A 23,694-nucleotide genomic window follows, 5' to 3' on the forward strand; every position below is an offset into this window, starting at 1 on the left:
TTGACACTAATTTCTTTAGCATGCAAATAGCACAATTGTCATTAATTTCAAGGAGTTATTCTTCGATATATTTTAAACGAAATAGTTTAATACAATTTTGCTCGTTTTCTCTTCCTTTACGAGATAAAAATTATTTTATATGAAATATTTCATAGCGTGTTTTTGGGAAAGCCATTGATTGAATTCCCAACATGCTCAGTCAATTGAAGATAAGAGTGTATTATGATAATAAATGATTGAAGGAATTTTAGTTTTATCCTTTAAATGTGTAGAAATTTTATCCGAACAAATGTAACGTTTCATTGTGAAAAGGAATTTTAAAATGTTACTTTTGTTCTGAACAAATTTCTGCTCATTTATTACCATAATACACTGCTCTCTTAAACTGAGTGAGCATATTGGGAATGAAATCAATGGCTTTCAGAAAACACGCTATGAAATTGTTCATATAAAACAATTTTTATCTCGAAAAGAAAGCAAAAACGAGCAAACTTGTATTAAACTTTTTTGTCTGAAATATCTCAAAGAATAACTCCCTGAAATTAATGGCATTACTTACGGTTCACTCTGTATATTCGATTAGGTTGACGTCCACACTTGGAAATTTAGCTTTCTGACCACGAAAACCTCTCCTGTTTCCAATGTTGCTTAATAACACCTCCTTCTTTTCCCTCAAGTCTCTGATGCAACTTTCACTTAGTATATCAAATTTACGGGTTGTAGCATGATTTCCATGTTCCTCCGCATCTTTGATAATTTTAAGTTTTTCACTGCAAGTAAAGAAGCACAATCTCATAGGCTACTGTCAATGGTACTCATTTTCAGAACTGGAAATATAAGACGCATAAACTGTACACTTATCACACTTGAAATTGATTCTGACGGATGTACTGTCAATCCAAACGCCATTTAACAATGTTGAGAATTGAAATATCCGCGCCGGAAAATAATGGCATGCGCTACCATCTTAGGAGTTGCGCGGGAGGAAAATCGGGCAATTTTGTTAACTTCATTTCGAATGAGCTGCGCACTCGTATTTTTTACTTGTATATTTCGAAAAAGAAGTGCGTGCTGTATTCGATAAAATACTGTACGGTACGGTTTCAGTACTGTATATGATTAATTGTAGACAAATTTCTGTGATACAGTGCTTTGCATTTTGCAATCGCTTATAATATCATTTATGAAATTCGTTGCTTAAATTGATAGGATTATTAAAAATGCCAGTATAATGAGAATCTTACTATATTATTTGTTTATATAGCAACAAATAGTCCTACAGAATCAAATCTTTAAGAGGAAATATTTTCTGGACATTCCCCTGCGAATATATGTAGTCTTTACAACTGACTGTAAATACAGGTAATTCCTTTCATTTTATTGGGAACGAGAAAGAATTCTGACTGTAAATTTTATGGGTGTGCACAGGAAACTAAAATGTTACAGGAAAAATAGTATCCTGCACTTTTTAACTGTACATTCGTAACGGCTGATTTTACAAAGCAGTTCGAGTGGATACCTGTCAGTTCTAAAGTTGTTGTTTAAAGTATTTTCAGTTGAAGTCATAATTTTACAGATATCGATTAGCTTTTTAGAGCAAAATAGAGTCTCTCTTTTTATTTATTTTAATAATAACTAGAATTATCTTAACTTTACTTATTTTAATAATAACTAGGATTATCTTAACTTTAAAGGAATTCTCTATCTGAAGAAGTTTTCGTTTGAATCTATGATATTTTTTACACAGAAATACAAAGACGTACTGTTCATATTACTTCATTTGTCACTTTATTTTATGTAGACCTATATATGTAGCTGGAACAGATTTAAAATAAATCCCCATTCTGTGTTTTCTTAATAAAAGTTATTTTAATTTTGTTTTAAGTAAAAAATGGTGATATTCCATAATCATTACAGGATGAAATGAATCTCTGATCCTGAATATGAACGAAAGCATCCAGGGGTTTAAGGGAAGTAGTTGTACACAGAAAGGCGGACTGAAAACAGATGATTGAAAGCATGTTGAAAACCATTTTTTCCGTAAAGTATCTTTCTGTGCACCATCACAACTTTCCATATTTTGTTTCGTGTAATGAGGTAGTAAAAGAAGTTTATTCTTTTAGGAACACCAAGGAAGAATGAAGGGATATGTTCTTCAGGACAGAAAGTTGACAAACCATCTAGGTAACGTTATGAAAACAAAGGTCGCTTAAATCAATAATCTTTACTTGGAAGAAAAGAAAACTTCTTATGCAGCTTTAGGGACTGTGGTTTATGACCCGGATGCAGCACAGACAGACTTGTCAGAATAAATATCTTTAGTCGTCACTGCAAGATCAGAACGTGCGATACGCATGGTAAAATCTCTGCTTTTAAAATCGGCTTTGAATTTAAGAGGTGAACGAATAAACGATACAACTCTGCAACAACGAATCACGAAAGAATGACACAATTTTGAAATATCAAAAACTCTTGAAAATTAATGTATTGTAACATTAATAATATGGGTTAAATATCATTCTTATCCGGTTTTTACTACTGATGAGTGATGACCATATAATTTTATTTTGGGCCGTAGGCTGAAAAATGAAATCCGGGGAACTTAATATTTTTAAACAAGTTTTGATAGAGAAATCATTGCAATAAGTGAAAGTCTCAGGAATCTTCTATGCCACATCAATAAATTTAAGAATGCAGTTATATTGTCAGACTCCAAAGCAGTTATTCTATCAATAGCCTCTAAACACACACCTTCATCTCAAACAGCAGAAATAACTAAAATGCTCTCTCAATTAATAACACTCAATAAAAGAATTGTATTTTTTTAGTAGGTTATTTTACGATGCTTTATCAACATCTAGGTTATTTAGCGTCTGAATGAGATGAAGGTGATAATGCCGGTGAAATGAGTCCGGGGTCCAACACCGAAAGTTACCCAGCATTTGCTCATATTGGGTTGAGGGAAAACCCCGGAAAAAACCTCAACCAGGTAACTTGCCCCGACCGGGAATCGAACCCGGGCCACCTGGTTTCGCGGCCAGACGCGCTGGCCGTTACTCCACAGGTGTGGACAAGAATTGTATTCCAATGGGATACAATCCCATTGTGGAATCCTGGGAAACGAGAATGCGGATGCTTTAGCAAATAAGGGCAGCACTGCTACTTACAGACCTGTTACTAAATCTACGTATTACTCTGTGAAAAGATTTATTAAATCTACATACTTAGACTTCAACAAACAAAATTTGATAACACAATCTCAAGGGAAAAAATGGAACTCTCTGCATCAAAATCCACAGTTAATTCCCGATTTACCACGAAAATCGTCTGTAGCTGCATTTAGATTGGTAATAGGGCATGATTGTTTGGCCAAACACCTGCATAGAATTGGAATATATCAGTCCCCTAACTGCCCATTGTGCAATTCAAACCAAGAAATGGATTCGGAACACCTCAAAATCTGTGCTTCAGTGGCTGGCCATGATAATATCTTTGAAAAATATTGGAGTGCAAGAGGTCAAATGACTTTATTGTCAAACGCCTGGCATTAGAAAACAACAACAATATTTTTAATCAATCATATTAAAAACTACATGCTAACAATCTAGACGAAAACAAAAATCATGTTTCCACGAGGGAACCTAATATGTGAATAAACTACTATTAGAAGATAAAATATTAAACTAATATTGGAATAATTCTGACTATAATGTACCGCAGGAGCAAAGAGAATGGATTACTATGATGTATCGAAGTAAATACATATGATATTTCCGTGCAGGAATTCTGCATTACCATATGGTGAAGAATGGGTAGAACGGAGAAAAATTCTCTCTGGCATGGGACTCGAACCCGGGTTTTCAGCTCTACGTGCTGACGCTTTATCTACTAAGACACATCGGATTCGAGTTCCGATGCCAGATTGAATCTCTCTCAGTTTAAGATCTGTCTCTCTGTTTTCCTTTTTCTCCGTTCTACCCATTCTTCACCATATGGTAATACAGAATTCCTGCACGAAAATATCATATGTACTTCCGTGAATCATAATAATATGATAAGCATAAATAATCCTTCGTGATTCAAGACGGCTCCTTGTTCCGTCGGACCCCGGCCACTTAGTCACTCGTAATGAGTGCACCTCTGTACATAGTGTTGGACTTTGTGCCTCTGTCACACATTCTGTGTCACAGTACATACAGGGTAGGCCACCAAAGGGGAACAGAGAGGTAGAACTTAAACTGAGAGGGATTCAATGTGGCATCAAAATTTGAATTCAGTGTGGCTTAGTGGATAAAGCGTCAGCACGTAGAGACGAAAACCCGGGTTCGAGTCACGGTGCCAGAGAGAATTTTTCTCCGTTCTACCCATTCTTCACCAAAAACAATGGAGTTCCAAGATATGCGTCGAATTTGTCAAGAAAGAGACAACACCTTCAGACAACTGACATTTCTTCTTGAACTCGACAAATTGTTTCCATTTCTTATTTTTTCGTTATATAAAATAGGAGATAACATGGTGATACTGCAAAAAAAAAAAAAAAATCTCACGTTTGCAACATCCCTGATACCGAGAAAATGGTTCTAGACATGCATTCTACCTCTTTGTATAGAGAGACCAATTGACGGATTTTGTTCATGTTTAGTAAGTACAGTACCATAGAAAAGTAATAGGGTAATCTTGATCGCAGTCCACCTGTATGCAGTCAACAAATTTCACACTTCTGCGCACAAGTAGGATATATACAGGCGCTCTTGTTAATTGCACATGCGCAACGCGTTACATATGGAACTTACAAAAATTAGGCGGCCCATTTCTTTACGTGTTAATTTATTCCTGAATAATGGGTATGAAGTAAAACAACTTTTAGTAAAATATCAATAAATCTTAATTTGAAATTAATAACACAAAAGATGACTTAATTCTAACAAATTATAACGATTTTTCTATTTCGTAGGAGAAAATTACAAATTCAATAGTGTAATTCGTTTTCAAGGAAAACTAATATTTCCGGATAATAGTTAATTACGTACAAGATGTTATTACTTCTAGTTTTCCTTGAGACTACAGTTTAAGTTTTATTACCTATAACACAGAAGAATTATTACAAATAACTACACAGGCAAAGAATTAGCTGTCACTGGTCTTAAGCTCCATCTTTTACGGTGGACGAATGTCCATTGAAATAATATTGGTTTTAAAATTTTCCCTTCAACGTATTTCTTTTTACAATACTTAGAATCTCATTATGAACTACTAATATTTTTAAATATATTTAAATTTTTAAATGTCGGTACTATTGAGTACGAAACTAATGTTATAAATGATTACAATTCATGAAAATGTAAGTTATGTGAAAATGTGCTCAATTAATTTATATACATCTACATATTTCATACAATTTTTAAATGAATTCATACATGAGTATCTTACTATTTTGTATTGTAAAACAATTCTGTATGCTATCCAAAGAACTAGAGTGTATTTCACTGTTTGGGTGCATAGAAAATGGTTTCATTTCAACATCGTTTGTATGTGTATGTTCAAGAAAATTAATTTAAACGGAAATATCACTGACAACATCATAAGAGAATCTGTTACAAAGCATTTTAAAAGTGTAATGACGATATTTTAAAATCAGAAATCAATTAAAAGAGAAGGAAAGGAAAAAAGATAAAGATCATAGGAGGGGAAGGAAAAAAGGAAAAAAATGAAAGAAAAGAGAAACAAGAAAGAAAAAAATAGAAAGAGTGAAAAGGAAGCGGGAAAGTACAAAATACATGAAAAGAGAGAAAACAAAAGAAAAAAACTAGAAGAACAGAAACATAATGGGAAGAAAAAAGAAAAACGAAGAGAGAAAGAAAGAAACGAGAAAAGAGAGAAAGAATAGAAGACGAAAAAGAAGAAAGGAAAGACAGAATGGAATTGGCTAGTCCGCAAGGACTCATACGTCACGTCGGATTTATCTATCTGTCTGGTTGAGCCCTTATTCCATCAAAGCCATCAATCGGTCCGTCTGTTTAAGACATGTAAAATATTCCTCTGTGTAACTTGTCCCCCATCTTCTCTTTCCTCTGTGACAAATATCCAGAGATGTTCAGTGTGAGTTTAGTCTACAACATATCAATCTGTCATCTCCAAGACAAGCATTGGCGTCAGCTCGGTTGAGATCTTGTTCATACACACGTGTAGTCCAAAAGCAAGAGACTTCCGTCTACACATCGTACTTTTAGTTGCAAATGAGCTATTATTTGCTTCTCCAGGACGTAAGTAACGCCAGACAGGTTATCTACGTCATCCTGTCACGTGACTTACCCTCCCTTTTTTATCCTGGAGTCATAAATGAACACAACATTATGACAAATATTAGGAGATAAAATGTATCAATGATTTCTTCAATATCCTCATGGATGTACAAGAAAATAGACATACGTGTTTACGCTTCATAGCAGCTGTGATAGCAAATGCGATAAAACTGAAGACAAGATTGTTTTATTTCGAGGTAAGATTAAAAAGGAGGGCATTGGTGTAGCACAGGCGATAGCGCGTTTGCCAACTGATTCGGAGTTTCGCTCCGGCGTGGATTCGAATCCTGCTTGGGTTGATTATCTAGTTGGGTTTTTTCCCCCGAGGTCTTCCCCAACCGTAAGGCGAATTTCAGGTAATCTTTGGTGAATTCTCGGCCTCATCTCGCCATATACCACCTCACTATCACCAATTTCATGGACACCCAATAACCCAGTAGTTGATACAGCGTCGTTAAATAACAAAGTAAAAATATTAAAATGGCGTCGGGAAGGTAACAATACTCTCTCATTAGCCTATACCTTTCGTTCATTTTAAAATTCAGTTGCTTTCCATGTTACTAATGTCATTCTCTTTCATAGTTTATCTCCTTGAACTTCCCCTTTTTGTTTATAAGCAGGACCCTTAACTTGTCGTTATTCGCCATGACTACGAGCTGGTTCCTAGATGTCACTAGTGCCGAGAATCGTAGGCCAATTAGTTCGTCTGGGACTATCCCGAGTGCACCACAAGCGGTGGGTACATATTAAACTCGTATTTGATGACGATGATTATGGAGAATTGTTGGGATGTTACAGGGAACCGGAGTATCCGGACAAAACCCCTGTGTTGACTGGACAGTGGGCAATGGGTTCGATCAACACAAGTTATAAATACAGGGTGAAATGAGATCTGAACTTGAGTCTGCTGGCTTATAAGCTCAGCTAGCTAGTACCGAGCCACCGTGGCGGTTCATTAAATATATACATACAGTATATACACATAAATAAATGCTTCTATTGTGTACATAACCTAAATAAACTTCTTTTTTCTGTATTTCACACAAAAGGCATTTTATAACCACGAAAGTAAGACATCTAATTTCATTAATAGATTGTGCGGCAGATGTCTTCTGTCAAACTTTCGATTATCCTATGATCACAGTGTTCCTGTACTCATTCTTGAAACATTTTCTTTTCGTTTATATTTATTTCTCTGAAATTAAAAAATTACAATATAGAAATACTACCTACAAGTCAACTTATTCCGAAATGATGCATATGAAATATAATTGAATCAGTCATTTTAGAAAGGCCTTTAGTCCGAAATCATAACAGCAATCAGATCTCCATAAAAGTGGCCCTATTCCAGAAATGGGGCCTTTCCAGTTGTCCTGTGAAAATTGTGCAGCTTCTGTACATCATAATGAACGCATGGAATAATGTTATTTCTTCTATGAAGAATACAATAGCATTTTTGATTTTTTATCCAATTTGGAATACCACTTTACTGATCTCGAAGATTTCATCTTGAATGATTGGGTATTGTTACTTTTCTTATGTCAATGTTCAAACTTCAGAGTTATAAAGGGGAAATTAATGACGACGTCATCGATTTATAGCAATTAGTGTAGGGTATAATTCTTTTTAATCGTTAATTAACGACGCTGTATCAACTGAACTATTGCATAGCGTCTTTGGAATTGGTGGTAGCGAGGTGGTATTTGGCGAGATGAGTTCGAGGATTCGCCAAGTGATTGTCTGACATTTGTCTTATAGTTGGGAAAATCTAGGTAAAAATCCAATTACATAATCAGCCTGGGCACCCGAACTCATATCCGAGAGCAGCCTCGAACTGCAGGATCAAAACGTTACAAGTTGCCAAACTTTTATATCTATGGTACAACACAATTATTTTAAACAAAAGCAGATAATATTTTGCTTCAAGTGTAACGGTTTCCCCTCCTCATACGAAAAAAGTTTTTCTAAGTCTTATGCTTTGAATTTCTTATTTCAAGAAGTACTACGAGTACTTGAAACTAACGTGATGCTCCAAGAAAATTGGTTCCTAGAATTACAAATAAATGAACATTTTGAGTGTCACTGATATAGAAAAAGTGGTTTCGGGTATGCTTGACTATCTGTTTATCCTAAACTACTGGACGAATTCTGTTCATATACACTACCTACAAGTCAACTTATTCCGAAATGATGCATATGAAATATAATTGAATCAGTCATTTTAGAAAGGCCTTTAGTCCGAAATCATAACAGCAATCAGATCTCCATAAAAGTGGCCCTATTCCAGAAATGGGGCCTTTCCAGTTGTCCTGTGAAAATTGTGCAGCTTCTGTACATCATAATGAACGCATGGAATAATGTTATTTCTTCTATGAAGAATACAATAGCATTTTTAACTGACTATCAAAAAATGGACCGAAGTCCTTTCTGAAATGACTGATCTGAAATTCTGTCCAAACATCAGTATGGCTTCAGAAATAAATTATCTACGGATGACGCAAATAATTGAAGTCACTGGTAAAATTATGCAGGAGTTGGATAACGGTTCTAAATGTTTAGGGATTTTCTTAGATTTAAGGAAAGCTTTTGACACGGTTAACCATCGTTTACTTCTGGACAAATTATTTTATATAGGAGTCAGGGGTATTGCGCATAAGTTATTTCAATCATACTTAAACAAAAGAACCCAGGTAACCAAAATTGATGATAATATCAGTGAAAATGTAAATATTGATATAGGTGTCCCTCAGGGAACAATTTTAGGTCCTATTCTATTTTTAATATATATTAATGATTTACTAAACATTGATTTGAAAGTACATAATGGCTCCTGTTATTCTTACGCTGATGATACGGTGGTGATTTTCAGTGGTTTAACTTGGGAGGACACTTATAAACATGCCAATGTAGGTATAAATTTGATCAAAAACTGGCTTGATGCAAATTTGCTACTCTAAATATAACTAAAACTACTTTGGTGCCATTTTCTTTAACAGTCTCTGGATTGAACAAATTGAAATCACTTTCTCATTTAAAATTAATAATCCACAACTCATTTTGTAAACTCTCTACAACCTGCAAATCAAGCTTTCAGGTATAACTCCCTGTAAAGTTGATTTGAATAATTTCGAGGGAAAAATTGTTCCGGGGCCAGGTATCGAACCCGGGACCTTTGGTTTAACGTACCAAAGCTCTACCAACTGAGCTACCCGGGAACTCTACCCGACACCGAACCAATTTTTCCCTCTATATCCACAGACCTCAAAGTGGGCTGACAGCTGTCAAGCAACCAACGTTGAGTGCACACTAACTCTGTGTGACTTAAATTGTGGATTTCTGTTAACGAACAGTGACGTGTATTATGCAAATCAAGCTTTCAGGTATAACTCAGGTATAACTTCGGTGTCGGGTAGAGTTCCCGGGTAGCTCAGTTGGTAGAGCTTTGGTACGTTAAACCAAAGGTCCCGGGTTCGATACCTGGTCCCGGAACAATTTTTCCCTCGAAATTATTCAAATCAACTTTACAGGGAGTTAGACCTGAAAGCTTGATTTGCATAATACACGTCACTGTTCGTTAACAGAAAGCCCCAATTTAAGTCACACAGAGTTAGTGTGCACTCAACGTTGGTTGCTTGACAGCTGTCAGCCCACTTTGAGGTCTGTAGATATAGAGGGAAAAATTGGTTCGGTGTCGGGTAGAGTTCCCGGGTAGCTCATTGGTAGAGCGTTGGTACGTTAAACCAAAGGTTCCGGGTTCGATACCTGGCCCCGGAACAATTTTTCCCTCGAAATTCTTCTCTACAACCTGTAAATGCCCTTGCCTGAAAGAATCTGTAGATGTGAAATACCTGGGAATTATTGTTGATCAGCACTTCAAATGGGATAGACAAATCACCTTTTTATGTAACAGGATACGTAAAATAATTTACAAATTTGTAAACCTTCGCCACTACTTGCCTACTCATGTATTACGTTTGGTTTATTTGGCTATAGTTGAATCTGTTATCCAATATGGTATAACTGGATGGGGAGGCATTACAAAAACTGCTCTTTTTCCTCTAATTATGTTGCAAAAACGTATAATCAAAATTTGTTTGAAAAGGCGACTGGATTATCCAACAAATTTGATCCATTCCGAATTGAATGTTTTTAGAATTGACCAAATTTATAAATACTCTTTAATGAAATTCTATCATAAAAATAGAATGAAATTTGTAGCTCAGCCACATGCTCATAATACAAGTCGAAATGAAATTCTTAAATTAGTTGAACCTAAATATTTCACATCTGCTGCTTTACTACACAGTAAAAATTATGGTCCACGTCTATATAATTCGATAATAAAATTTCATCCAGAATTGACTACTTTAAGCAATGAAATTTTCAGATCCAGAATTAAAAATTTATATGACAGACTTCCCTGTATACGTATTATGTACCATGTATTGTAAAACAAGTTTATTTCTATCCTAAGTGTATTTTTCTATTTTATCTTGGTTACCATATCAACATGACCTGCACTAATTATACTACTAATAATAATTTAATTTTAATCCATCAATCTCAACATCGTCTCTTTTTTCACTCAGTTATTACTAGTATTATTATTTACTAATTTTATTATCATCTTTATGTGAGCTTCTTTCTTAAGTATTTTGTCTACAAAGTATGTATATCTATGTAACGGAACTGTCCCCGAACACGAGCTTTGCTCTTTCGGGGTATTTTAATGCAACGTTTTTATGTATATGTTATTATTAAATAAAATCTAAATCTAAATCTAAAAAAATCTAAATTAGTAAAATATTAACAGGTCTTTATTTTAAAACAAAAATACAAAATGACCATGAACTCGAAATCTGTCCTAGTGATTGTTTTCTGCTTTCATGACGAAGAGATAAATAAAATAGGCAACATAGTATACCTTCAGGTTCCTATACTTAAGATAAATTAATTATTATACGTATAATTGTCAAATTTTAGTTTGACAATATTTAAAGTCCGAAAAAACCTCCAGGTTAGGCAAGTAAGTCACTACTCCTAGTAAAGAGAGCCTTAATGTACTTCAGGTAGTAGTAGCATTATAATCCTTTTCATAATGCATTTTTTACGATTGAGTGAATCAATGTAAAATCTAGTTTAACGTCTATGTCACGTTTAAATGCCTGTATTCGAAAATAGAAAAATATTACTATAAATGATTACAACATACATATAGTTATTTTATATAAATTTGTCAAAAATGAATTGCGTGTAGATATTTAAACAGTACAGTTTATAAATGCAGCCAATTTTTCTGTCGTCTGTTATATCTTCACCAATTTTATTTATCCTTTCCTCCTTTTTTGACCTCTTTCTGTTCTTTTATGAATATAAATATGACTATGTGAAGTTCCTAATCTGTGCGTGCGTTCGGAAATGTTCAGGATACGTCGAGAGAAGTAACGGAGATCGACTGTAAAGTTCACTCACTCACTCACAATTTTTTTCCCAAGGCCACGACTTTCATTACAAATACAGCGTTCTCCAATCTTCCATATTTTCCGCCTTCCTCCTGGTCTCCGCTTATGTATCTTAATATTATCTATCATCTGATATATTCTTCTGTCTCAAACTTTCTCCCGTTCACTATTCCTTCCAGTACACTTTCCCCAGTTATTCTAAACAATACTATCATACCATTCAGTAGCTACAACAGTTAAACGCTTGGGTTTCCACTTCGACTCAAATCTCAGCTGGAATGCATAGGTAAAATATATCTGTAAGAAAACTTTCTCGATTTTGCATTCACTGAAACGACTAAAATACTTATTTCCTTCTCAATTGAAACAGATCTTGGTACAGACACTATGATGCCTTACTTTACTGTGACGTTTTGTATAGTGATCTTAGTGTTGAATTGTCATTGAAACTTCAGCGTGTTCATAATGCTTCATTTTTAACAGCCGTCGCTATGATCATGTCTTCGAGTATTTCTTACAATTATGTTGGCTTCGTTTACGAGAGAGACGCTCAGTCTATTCACTCTGTTTGCTGTATCAAATTCTAAATAATTCCACACCTATTTACCTGGTTTCTCGCTTCACACTTCTAACATCCCATCACAACCGTGACACACGTTCAAAACATAACCTTGTACTAGTAATACTATATCATCAAACATCTCTTTAGTCTGCTTCTTTCTCAATATAAACAGCCTTTAAGTCAACTCTACTTAGAAATATCTTTACTGATCAGAACTAGACTCTTCCAGAAATGTGTAAATAATTTGTTTCACATGACCAAGTTCTCTTTATTATTATTATTATTATTATTATTATTATTATTATTATTATTATTTTACTTAATCACTTATAACTTACGTGTTCGCTATGCAGTGTCTTATGCCTTGTAACCCGCTTATATTGTTGTATTCATACGCTGTATATTCTACTTCAAGTGATTTCGTTATTATCCAAATTATTTATATTCTCATTACGTTTTTATGTACCTAATATTGGTATGTGTAAACGCCGAATTTATCTCTAGCAATTTCCACGTCTTACAAGTTGTATATATCCCCCTTGTTTTATCTTATGTAACTGATTTTGATTATAAGTCATTGTCTACTTTATTTCATGTAATCTCTTAGGCCGGATGCACACAGAATCAGACGCGGTGCGGCGCAACATTTTGTCCAATGGTACAGTACTTGTCTCCCATTTATTTCTTATAATGGGGTGCACACAAAATCAGACACGACGAGACGATCGCGAGCAGACACGAGGGGACAACATTGGATGACTGCTTGAGCTTGATAGCGGCAGTGCACTGCGCATGCGTCATTAGTCACGTTCACGATTGCACGCTTCCACTATCTACAGATACTGTTGTTGTGTAGTGCACATTATCCATAATGGAGCTCGATACAATTAAATTAGTTGTTTTAATACAGGAAAGATACGTTCTGTACAATCCCACTTTGAAACAATATCACGATAATAATGTTGTTTCTAAAATGTGGGGGGGGGGGGAAATTGCAAATAAGAAGCACCAGATAAATAATAATTAATAATGACTATTTCGTTTATATGACGTCATTCCATTTTCGACCAATGAAGTGTAATGAAATTTAGAATTCCAACCAATCACAGTCACACTTTGCAGCTTTAGTTCCGTTACACACTACAGCGAGAATGCGTTTGTCGAGCTATAAAAAATGCTTTCGTGTAGCACTGATTGTAACGGTCGAAATAAGATACAGCTGACATTGGTCCTGCTCCGACAGGTAACATAACCTATAAGTAGCCTATAAAATTTGTATTTTGTGAATGAAGTGAAACAATTAATAGAAAGTCAGATGTTCAAATTTATGTAACACCATCGCATATCAAACCCAATGACCTTGCATAGTAATAATGTCTTTTCACCAAACTGCCTTCCGTATGGCGTAATAAAATTCGTGTTTTAATTAGGTCTATCTATACAGAGATGGCTTCACTGTGTAGCAATATGTCTCGCTGTGAATACATAAGCATTGGTATATACCTGTCCCCACTATTACTGTTAAATTAAATTATGATTTCAGCAGATAATGAAAATGTATTTATCTTATAATAATAAGAGAAAAGTTCAGTACATGTAATTAACATAGTTAAACCTATATTTCGCAATTGGCATTACTGAATAATAACATCGAATTTCTTTATTGCAGTAATCGATATTCATCTACAAGTATTTCAACTTCACAATTTCTGAATAGGTTAAGTATTCGTTAATAAACAATTATTAACATTTTGTGATCGAATTTTAGGGATATATTATTAACATTTTTATTTTATTCACGAAATAGTCCTAATAAATGCCACTCGAGGTCTGAGATTTCCCAGATAAATCTCAGACCTCTCGTGACATTACTACAGATAATTTCTAGTAGGCCTACTTCTCTGCCCTCTACTATTACTTATTATTGATTTAATATATTCTTAATTATTGTGGCTCGTGTAATAGTCATAAATAGGCTTCGAGACTTCGGACCCGATAGAGCAGTTCAGTGGGAAATCTGCATAGTGGCGTACTGAGTATAGTGCTAAAGCGTACAGTGGGTGGGGGTACTGTAGAATGGATGTCAACAAATACGCAAAGGAAAACGCTCTGCATTTGAAGGTTCTGATGAATAATTTGGTTTTCATACAAACCTATTTTGAAACTGTGTCTGAAACTATTACACGGTTAGAAAAGTCAGAGCAAGATATGCCGGAAGCCCTCAAATTAGTTGAGGAAATGACGCAGAGAATTAATAAGACACCACATACACCGGTTAGTGAACGGTAAAACAGAAGTGGAAATTAATTTTATGTAAAAATAACTGATATGGAGCATTGTGTAATATAAACAGCAAATTAGTGGACATAGCCACCCGAGAATGAAGGACTGCATCTTAGAGACTGCAATGATGTTAGGTTTTTTCGTTTTGCTCATATAAAGTCATGCGACGTAGAGCGCATCTTTTCACAGTACAAACTGTGTTTGGTAGACAACTGAAAAAGATTTACGTTTGAGACACTGAAAATTTACTCGTATCTTGTAGTACATTGCAATTCGGTACTGTAACTGCACTTCCTAAAGACGACCAATAGGATAAATGAAGAAATTAAAATTGCTACATGTTTATTTCCACCATTAACACTGTGTATAATTAAACACAAATGCTTATAAAAGACAGGAGAATAAATGCTTTTCACATTCTTTTGGCATTGTCATTGTGTAATGTATTTTTACTTTCAGAATGTCCATATCTGTGCGTTTCCCCATACTACCGTACTATACTCTAAATAGCAACGTTGTTAACTCAACACATCTCCACCTTTCACTACCTGCAGCGAGTCAACAACCTATAGTACAAGCACAGTAAACTTATTGTATCGGGTCCAAAGTCTCGAAGCCTGGAAACATACAAAATGACGTCTGTGCACTATATTACTAGTATTTAATTTTAAGACGCTTTCAACTGTATAGATATTTAGGAGTATTAGGCGTCCTTGGAATTTCTGATACAGACTGTCCTCATTCACTGACGCCATTTTCTAGCCTAGGCCAGTTTTCCAAACCCATACAGCCAGCAGATCAGCTGTCGCGAGAAGACAGTGTTAAGCTGTCGCGAAACGTTGTAAAACATTATAGCAAAACATCGCGTCGCGAAGAGCCGCGCAGCGTCGCGTCTGATTCTGTGTACATCCGGCCTTAGGTGTCTACTTTTATGTTGTTTATTCTCTTTATGTATTTCTTTAAAATCTGGATGAATGGAAGAGAAGGCCTTATGGTCTTAACTCTGTCAGGCAAAATAAAGCTACCACCACCACCACCACCACCACCACCACCACCACCACCACCACCACCACCACCACCACCCCTACTACCACAGTCTAGTATTACAGTCACGAAGCTTGAGTTTATGAGGGTACTAGGAACAATAGACTGTGCAGGTACTATTTCGCATTATCTGTGATGAGGCGATAGTAGCGATCCTAGTGGTTAGCAACTATCTATGGATGCATATTTACTACATATTGAGCTTCGTGACTGTATATACTAGGATGTGATACTACATCCATCAGTAGGCAGTTTCTCCCTAGTTCGTATGATGTAATTAATTCATTCATAGTTCTCTGCCCAATGGCAGGTCTTTCACTGTAAACCCAGCATTCTTCAATCTTTCCTATTTTCTGCCTTCCTCTTAGTCTCCGCACATGATCCATATATCTTAATGTCGTCTATCAGTATGGTGTAAAAATGTGGCCAGACAGGAATGAGAAGAGTCACGGAGCACGAACAAATAGCTAACAGAACAGCTGACAGCTAACAGCTAATATCAGTGAATAAAAGTAAGTCACTTGTAAACTGTAATTAGATAAACGAGGTTGGTCGCAATCACCACTTAATGTCTTAATATATAGAGAAGTGCGGTATTTCGCGAAGGAAGCTCTACAATATTATCAAGTATGCTTTCCCTAGAACGTCCATAGTTTGTTTCTGAAGCCCAGATTTTTAAATTATGATGAAACCGGTAATCAATGGCTATACATGTTAGAAACATAATATTTTATTATATTAAAAATAAGTGCGAAAAAAACTACAAAGTATATTAAAATGTATTATTAAGTAGTCTGTACTTAGTAAGTCTCATGGTTTATATCGTGTATATTCTTTATGCATTTCCGCGTCTTACTTCTTTAGTTTCTATAAACAGTTTAAAATAAGCACTGACATTTATTCAACTTATTAATGTGTTTTTATTGTTAGAAATATCACATTCCAAATACTGAAATTTTGTTTCGTTTTCTAGCGTGTCTTTTTTTTTTTGTCGCTCTGATAGGAGAGTGCCCAAGAAAATTAATGTCTTTGGTATTAATTAGGAACAGTTTTATGTTATATTTATTGTGCACTGATCCTTGTACTTTATCTCTTGTAAGTTATTTCATAGAATGACATGAACATTATCTAAAAATACTACATCTACAAGAGATGAACAACGATCGAGAAAGCAAGACTAACAGCGCCCGCAAAGCCGAAAACCCGCACGACAATGTTCTATACGTAGCGTCGGTCGCGTCATTGACGTAAAGACTGCTTGTGAGTGTTTCGAGACGCCGAAATTGATCGCTCCCGAAGTCCCGAACGTTAAGCAGCCTTGAATCGCCACAGTTGTTTATACCTGACTGAACTTTTATCTACTTTGGAAACTGTTATATATGTATAAACAATCAAGTAGCCTATTTGAAACATCATCTCTACCTTTCAGTGTATAATAATCCGTTCCCAAATCTTTATTTAATTACTAGGCCCTTATTAAAAGGCTAGGAATTTTCTCTTCATATGTTTGAGATCAAGTGTGCAATCTCAAGTAAAAAGATATTAACACTATGTTTTATGTTTCCTAGAAATGCAAATTTATTTGAGAATTGTTTTTTTTTTTTATATAACCATATGTAATATCATATAATACAACCAGAACATTTTGATAACTAAGATACTGTTCTGTTTTGTATTTTTGTCTGATTTAAACATTTATAATGTTATTTATTTCAATGATGTATGTTATTCAAAGTTACGAAATCTTTCAACGCCGACCAAAATATGCTATTTCGAGAATGATGAGCGAGACTCGAAGCGCACGAGAATGACGAGACGAGACTCGAAAGACAAATGCAACAAACACAGCGAGCGAGAGCGGCAATTAGTTTTGTTCATCTCTAACATCTACTATAATAGGCTATACTTAAGTTATGTATCTTAATGTAACAAATAATTTCGATGTTTTACTTTTTTAAATAGCCTATTGATTGATTACAAATAATTTTGTTGTTTTTTTTTTGTACTTTTTGTTTTTATTTTTTTATTGCAACATAATGACTTGATATTCATCAGGAGTGGGGTTATTTCACAATGTGGTCAAGGAGTAAAGAGAAAATAAATATGCAGTCCTTGTAGGTGAGATAAATCTCCAATTTTCTACAACAAATTGAAACCAGTTCGAGCTTCCTGGATTTGTAGCCATAACATTACCCTAACCACAACGAAGAAAATTGTATTTCACTATAAGCAATGAAGTACAACTGATATTAACATGTATTTTATGTACCATCAGATTTACCACTATTAAACCGATTCCACGGTCATTACATTAAAATGAGATTGTCTGTGGTGAATGAAACTCCTAGTTTGTATCTTAGCTCTTGGAGTATATTCTTAGCACAAGAAACGAGAAATAAAGGCATTATCTACATGCATGTGAGGCAAGAATAATTTACAAGAATACTTCTTAGAACCTGCTCGATACATTGCATTATACAGCTTACATAATATTAAAATAACAAGTATGCATTTAATAATCGCGCATGGTTAAATTTATGTAAACCTGTTATAAGTATGTTACTATATCAACGATCAGACACAACACTGTGGCCTTAGGCTATTAATTATCGAGCTTAACACAATTAAACCTGCTTAAAAAGCACTTTTACTCAGGAAATTCACTTTAATTTTACTTTATTAACAGCGTATTGTAGATCAGAGTTGTCTAACAAAGTAAGAAAGCATTGAATTAAATAACCAACAACAAAAAATGAGCAAAAACATATTGTTTTGTACATTTAAGCGGATCTTTTCCTCCTATAGTTACTATTTATACCTCGTACTAGAATTTATCTCTTGCTCTTTCTGAGCATTTCAACCCTACACAACAGTTCAGTTTAATATGTTAATGTACAGAACAAATAAATTGTAGCCTATTTGTTCTCAACATTGGTTCCCAGTATATATTCCGACATGTGCTGGGCGAACGAAATTACGATCAAGTATGCAATTTGTCAACTGAGATAGCCTAATTATTGAGTATTGATAATACCAAAGTGAAGTTCCATGGTTCTCCAAGTTTGTGAGTTATGCTGTGGAATTGTATCCTCTGCTTGTAAAACGTACTTTAAACTCTGTGGGCCTTATTCATAGACATTCTTAGCGCGGACTTCCGGTGGATGATCAGCGAACTAACGTTTTTCGTATTCATAAACCAGTGTTAGCGACATGATATGATATGAATCCTGTACAAGTAATCACTCGATAGCCGGGGATAGTTTATCACGCTCGTAGTGCGGGCTAGCGAAATGTCTATGCATAGCAGCCTACAATGCTGTAGAGACCTATATAACGGCTTTACAGCCATACCTCTTTTTTTAATTATTCCTAGCACTAAACGATTTCTTAGAGTATATTTTTCAACATTATTTAGAAAAAAATAAAGTAAAAAACACGATTTTTTTTATTTTGATACATTTCCGTAACATCCGAGAGAAATAGTACACCTCTTAACTATCTTCCCACATGATTTTTTTTTTGTGAGTTTACCGGAACTACTTGCATCAACTACGACATTAAATGGCTTATGACTGTCTACACGTTGTTTTACTTTAGGTCCAAATTCTCCTTTCGGTACTTGGAAGCAAAGTATGTACAGTCGTATTTCTAGACTTCCAGCTGCATACCTATGGATTTGGACGGTGTACGAATGAGTGAAATATGTCATGGATTTCACTACTACTTCATTAATGAGATTTAAGAGAAAACAAATTGACTCACTAGAGCATTAATGCGAGAGATGTGGTATGGTGTCGAGGAGCTATAAGGATCAGAGTGCGCGCAAGAAGCGGTATAAGTAGCAATGATTTTCTAGTCATATTTCGTAAACGAGGAAAAAGAGAAACGAACGACTATCACCACGTTTTTTAACGAGTGAAAATGAGCTTAAGTAGGCCTATACATTTTCATTAAATGCAACACGACCTGGGACAGTTCCCTCGTGAGACTGAATGTGAAAAAAGTCCGTCATATAATTTAGGAAACTCCACTGTACACAAACGGACAGACAAGGTTTTAGAATGGCGGAATGACAGCGTTTTTGGAAAGGTACAATTTCAACTAAAAATGTCAAGTTTGATTTTTTATATCATTACATAATTTAATTTTGATTTCATATAAAGAGAAAGTAAATAAAGAATAAAATAAGAAAAAAGAAAAAATTAAGAAAATAAATTGAAAGAGTGCTAACACGAGCGGTGGCAGGGATGGCGCGAATATAAGTTACAAAGTTCGGAGTCAGTCACTTAAGGAATCTTAAATTGAAAATTAAAGTATTTATTATTGCCTAAAATAGGTCATTTACAATTCATGTTCATTTTTCAGGTACGTCTATCATTAAGTAATATTACAGTGATAAGTCATATGATTGAAAAATTGTATATTGCTTTATTTTACTAAAATAGGTCACCAAACTGTCCTATATTCTTCTCAATATCTTAAAATACTAATCATGTGACTTTATAAATAGTGTACTGTAGATGCAAAGCGTGACGTATTAATTACAGCCAACTCCGGTTATAGTGAACCTCTGCGGACCAGCATATTTCGTTCACTATATCCGAGGTTCACTAAAACCGAAGTGTCTGTTTTTATACTACTTACGTTGCTATACATTCAGTATTAATGTCCGTTTGGGTCAGATCAAGTTCAATAGCAGTACTAATGTTCTCTTTATCTTCCAACTTAAACACTTCACGCTTCGACAGCTTGATGTTTACAGTTCGAAACTTGAATCTAATCTGGCCATGTAGGTAGTAGGCACTGATCGATTTCGCACCTCTTCCCACTACTGTTTACTCGGCCTTGGAATTTCCCCGGGTTCACTTTTACAAAGATGCGGGAGGAAGGGTTGAGAACCATTATACTGTAATCCTTCTTGTATTTACCATTTGGTCATTAGTCTACTCCCTTTTACAAAAGAAAACACTTTCTCTTCCTATTCTTCTAATAACCTCTTTTAAAGGAAACAGAACTAATCCTTCCTTTATCCCTTACTGCGTACACTATTCTCTTTAACATGTTTCAAACTGTCCAGGAAGCTGAATGAACCCTTTGTCTTTCAATGCACTTAAGGAGTAGAAGGTTTGAGATTTTGTTCTGAACATATTCTTGGAAGTTTATAGGACAAAGGGTTTCCTAAATTACCATTTTGGCCATTTTAAAATTACATTTTCTTGGGGAAGTTCTAGTTTTAGGTTTACTATAACCGAAGTGAAAGTACACTATAAACGAAAATATTAATGTACTTTTTTAAGTATGCAGGTCGGGACGAATGATTTAGGATCACTATAGCCAAATGTTCACTATAACCGAGTTCATTATATCCAGAGTTGACTGTACAATTAATACATATGTAATAGAACTAAACGTAAGAAGTAAATTTTTTGTTATAATTAAAGCTTTCACTTTATGATGAAGGCCCCAGACACCAATTAATGATCTTGTAAATCAAAGTTTACTTACTGGCATAGGCTAGATGAGTCTGCTGCTGTTGCTGTTGTTGCTGCTGCTGCTGTTGCTGTTGCTGCTGTTGAGCGAGGGGTGTTTGCAGTTGGGGGTTGGTGATGCGCTTCTGTATGATCTTCTCTTCTATGAGGGCTCGTACACTCATACTGGCGGTTTGCAAGGGCGGTCCCGATACTTCTTTCTTCTCACACTTCTTGGACTCCGAGTCCTGCAAAGGCAGTCAATAAAGCACTTACATAAGGGAACAACAAACGAAATTTAAGAACTTTATCAAAGTATATCCGGCATTTTCACTTCGAATTATATAAGACTCTCAAATGCGCTTGCTTTAATATACCCCTCGCTATCTTTACTTAGTTGTCCAATTCATGTTTCTTACAAAAGTAGGTCAAATAAAAAGACCAATACAAATTCTACGCAGAGAAGCAAAACAATTATTTCAATCCTACATATTTTAAATACTGTACTGTCTGTCTACAAGCAAGTTTACAGTTAACGTCGACAAAGTTTATCCAAGAATTTACTAATTTCATAATCTTCACTAGAAGAATAAGACAGATGGCACAAACGTTAACAAAATCAACATTTTAAGCACATGTGACGGTATGGATAAACTTTCAAAGGAAAGACTAGGAAAGAAACTCAAATTAAGTTGCACAAAGTGACGGTCGTTGTTTCTATATGCCAGCGAAATTGGAAAGTTAATAAAAAGCAATGAAGCTAGCCAACGGTAGTAGAAATGCCATTTCTAAAATTTTTCGAAGACTGCTCTAAAAAATAACTTTACGGCTGACATATATGAGATAACCCAGATTGTAGTAAATTATAGGACGGAGATGAATTAGTCAGTTAAAGAGAATGAATAGTAATAAATTTCTTGTGCTGACGCATAAATAAAAGCACAAGAGAGATGTGAGTCCTCCCAGTAAACCTTGGACTAAGTCAGGGCTGGGCATCGGGAGCGGAACCAGACTCTAAACGGGGACGCTTAATATTAATCCGTCACTGAATCAACGCTGCGCGATGTTCGGCGGGGAAGAAAGGGGATGAAGAGAAATCATATGGCTCCCCGAGAGAGAGTAGAATCCGCTCTTGCTGCCCAGTCCTAGACTAAGTGAAGTCGCAACAGATCACATATTTAATATTTGTAGTGCAGACGATGATGATGATGGTGAATAGCGATTTCTTTTCGAGATTGAATTTAATCCTAACTTAAACATTATTTGAAAGTAATTGTTTGGAATTATGTTTCTATACGGTTTTAACATAAAAATCTCATACTTACTTACTTACAGATGGCTTTTAGAGAACCCGGAGGTTCATTGCCGTCCTCACATAAGCCCGCCATCCTCCCATCTACGCCTCGGCTTCCCCAAAGGTCTTTTTCCCTCTGGCCTCCCAACTAACAATCTATATGCATTTCTGGATTCGCCCATACGTGCTACATGCCCTGCCCATCTCAAACATCTGGATTTAATGTTCCTAATTATGTCAGTTGAAGAATACAATGCGTGCAATTCTGCGTTGTATAACTTTCTCTATTCTGCTGTAACTTCCCTCTTAGCCCAAAATATTTTCCTAAGAACCTTAATCTCAAACACCCTTAATCTTTGTTCCTCTCTCAAAGTGAGAATCCAAGTTTCACAACCATACAGAACAACCGATAATATAACTGTTTTATAAAGTCTAACTTACAGCTTTCTTGAGAGTAGACAGGATGACAAAAGCTTGTCAACCGAATAATAACAGGCAATTCCCACATTTATTCTGCGTTTAATATCCTCCCGAGTGTCATTTATATCTGTTACTGTTGCTCCAAGGTATTTGAATTTTTCCACCTCTTCAAAGGATAAATTTCCAGTTTTTATATTTACATTTCGTACTAAGTTCTGGTCACGAGACCCATATACTTTACTTCCAAACCTATCTCTTTACTTGCTTCAAGTAAATTCCCGTGTTTTCCCTAATCGTTTGTGAATTTTCTACTAACATATTCACGTCATCCGCATAGACAAGCAGCTGATGTAACCCGTTCAATTCCAAACTCTCTCTGTTATCCTGGACTTTCTTAATGGCATATTCTAGAGCAAAGTTAAAAAGTAAAAAAATGTCACGCTAAAGCACAAAAATAATGGAGTTTCAGAAAATCCGAATTAGATGTGAAATAAGTTCAAGAAATTCTGTTACTGAACAAATATAGCCTAACATTATTACCTTGGTTGTAATATATCATACTGTCTAGAAAAGATATAAAAGTTTAATGAAACATGATTTAAGGAATGTGTACAAAAACGTAAATGACATGAAACAAAAAATGTATCGCGAGATGACACGTCATATGTCCCCAGTATACATTCTGGGTGTTTCAGAAAAATTCAGTTCCTTTTAGTGATTAATGATATTTCTGCTTACTGTATTATTTTCTTTAACTATTTTCAAAAGAAATTAGACAAATTATAACATTTACTATGCACCAAAAGAAGAACATTTTCGTTTTCTTTATAGTAAATAAAATGCATTCATTCGCTGTCCC

At 35.1% G+C, this 23,694-nt stretch overlaps 1 protein-coding gene across 6 annotated transcripts in view; it reads right to left on the bottom strand.

Moving 5' to 3' along the window:
- The window catches only part of LOC138692622 (zinc finger protein 541), a 1,853,746-nt gene that overhangs the window by 83,951 nt on the left and 1,746,101 nt on the right, over window positions 1-23,694 (bottom strand). For all 6 annotated transcript variants that reach the window (XM_069815665.1, XM_069815669.1, XM_069815666.1 and 3 more), the window contains one exon: window positions 21,159-21,369. In XM_069815665.1, coding sequence (XP_069671766.1) covers window positions 21,159-21,369 — 211 coding nt within the window. The remainder of the gene's footprint in view (window positions 1-21,158; window positions 21,370-23,694) is intronic.

This window comes from Periplaneta americana, chromosome 17 (assembly GCF_040183065.1).
Source record: "Periplaneta americana isolate PAMFEO1 chromosome 17, P.americana_PAMFEO1_priV1, whole genome shotgun sequence".
In the NCBI taxonomy this organism is placed as follows: domain Eukaryota; kingdom Metazoa; phylum Arthropoda; class Insecta; order Blattodea; family Blattidae; genus Periplaneta; species Periplaneta americana.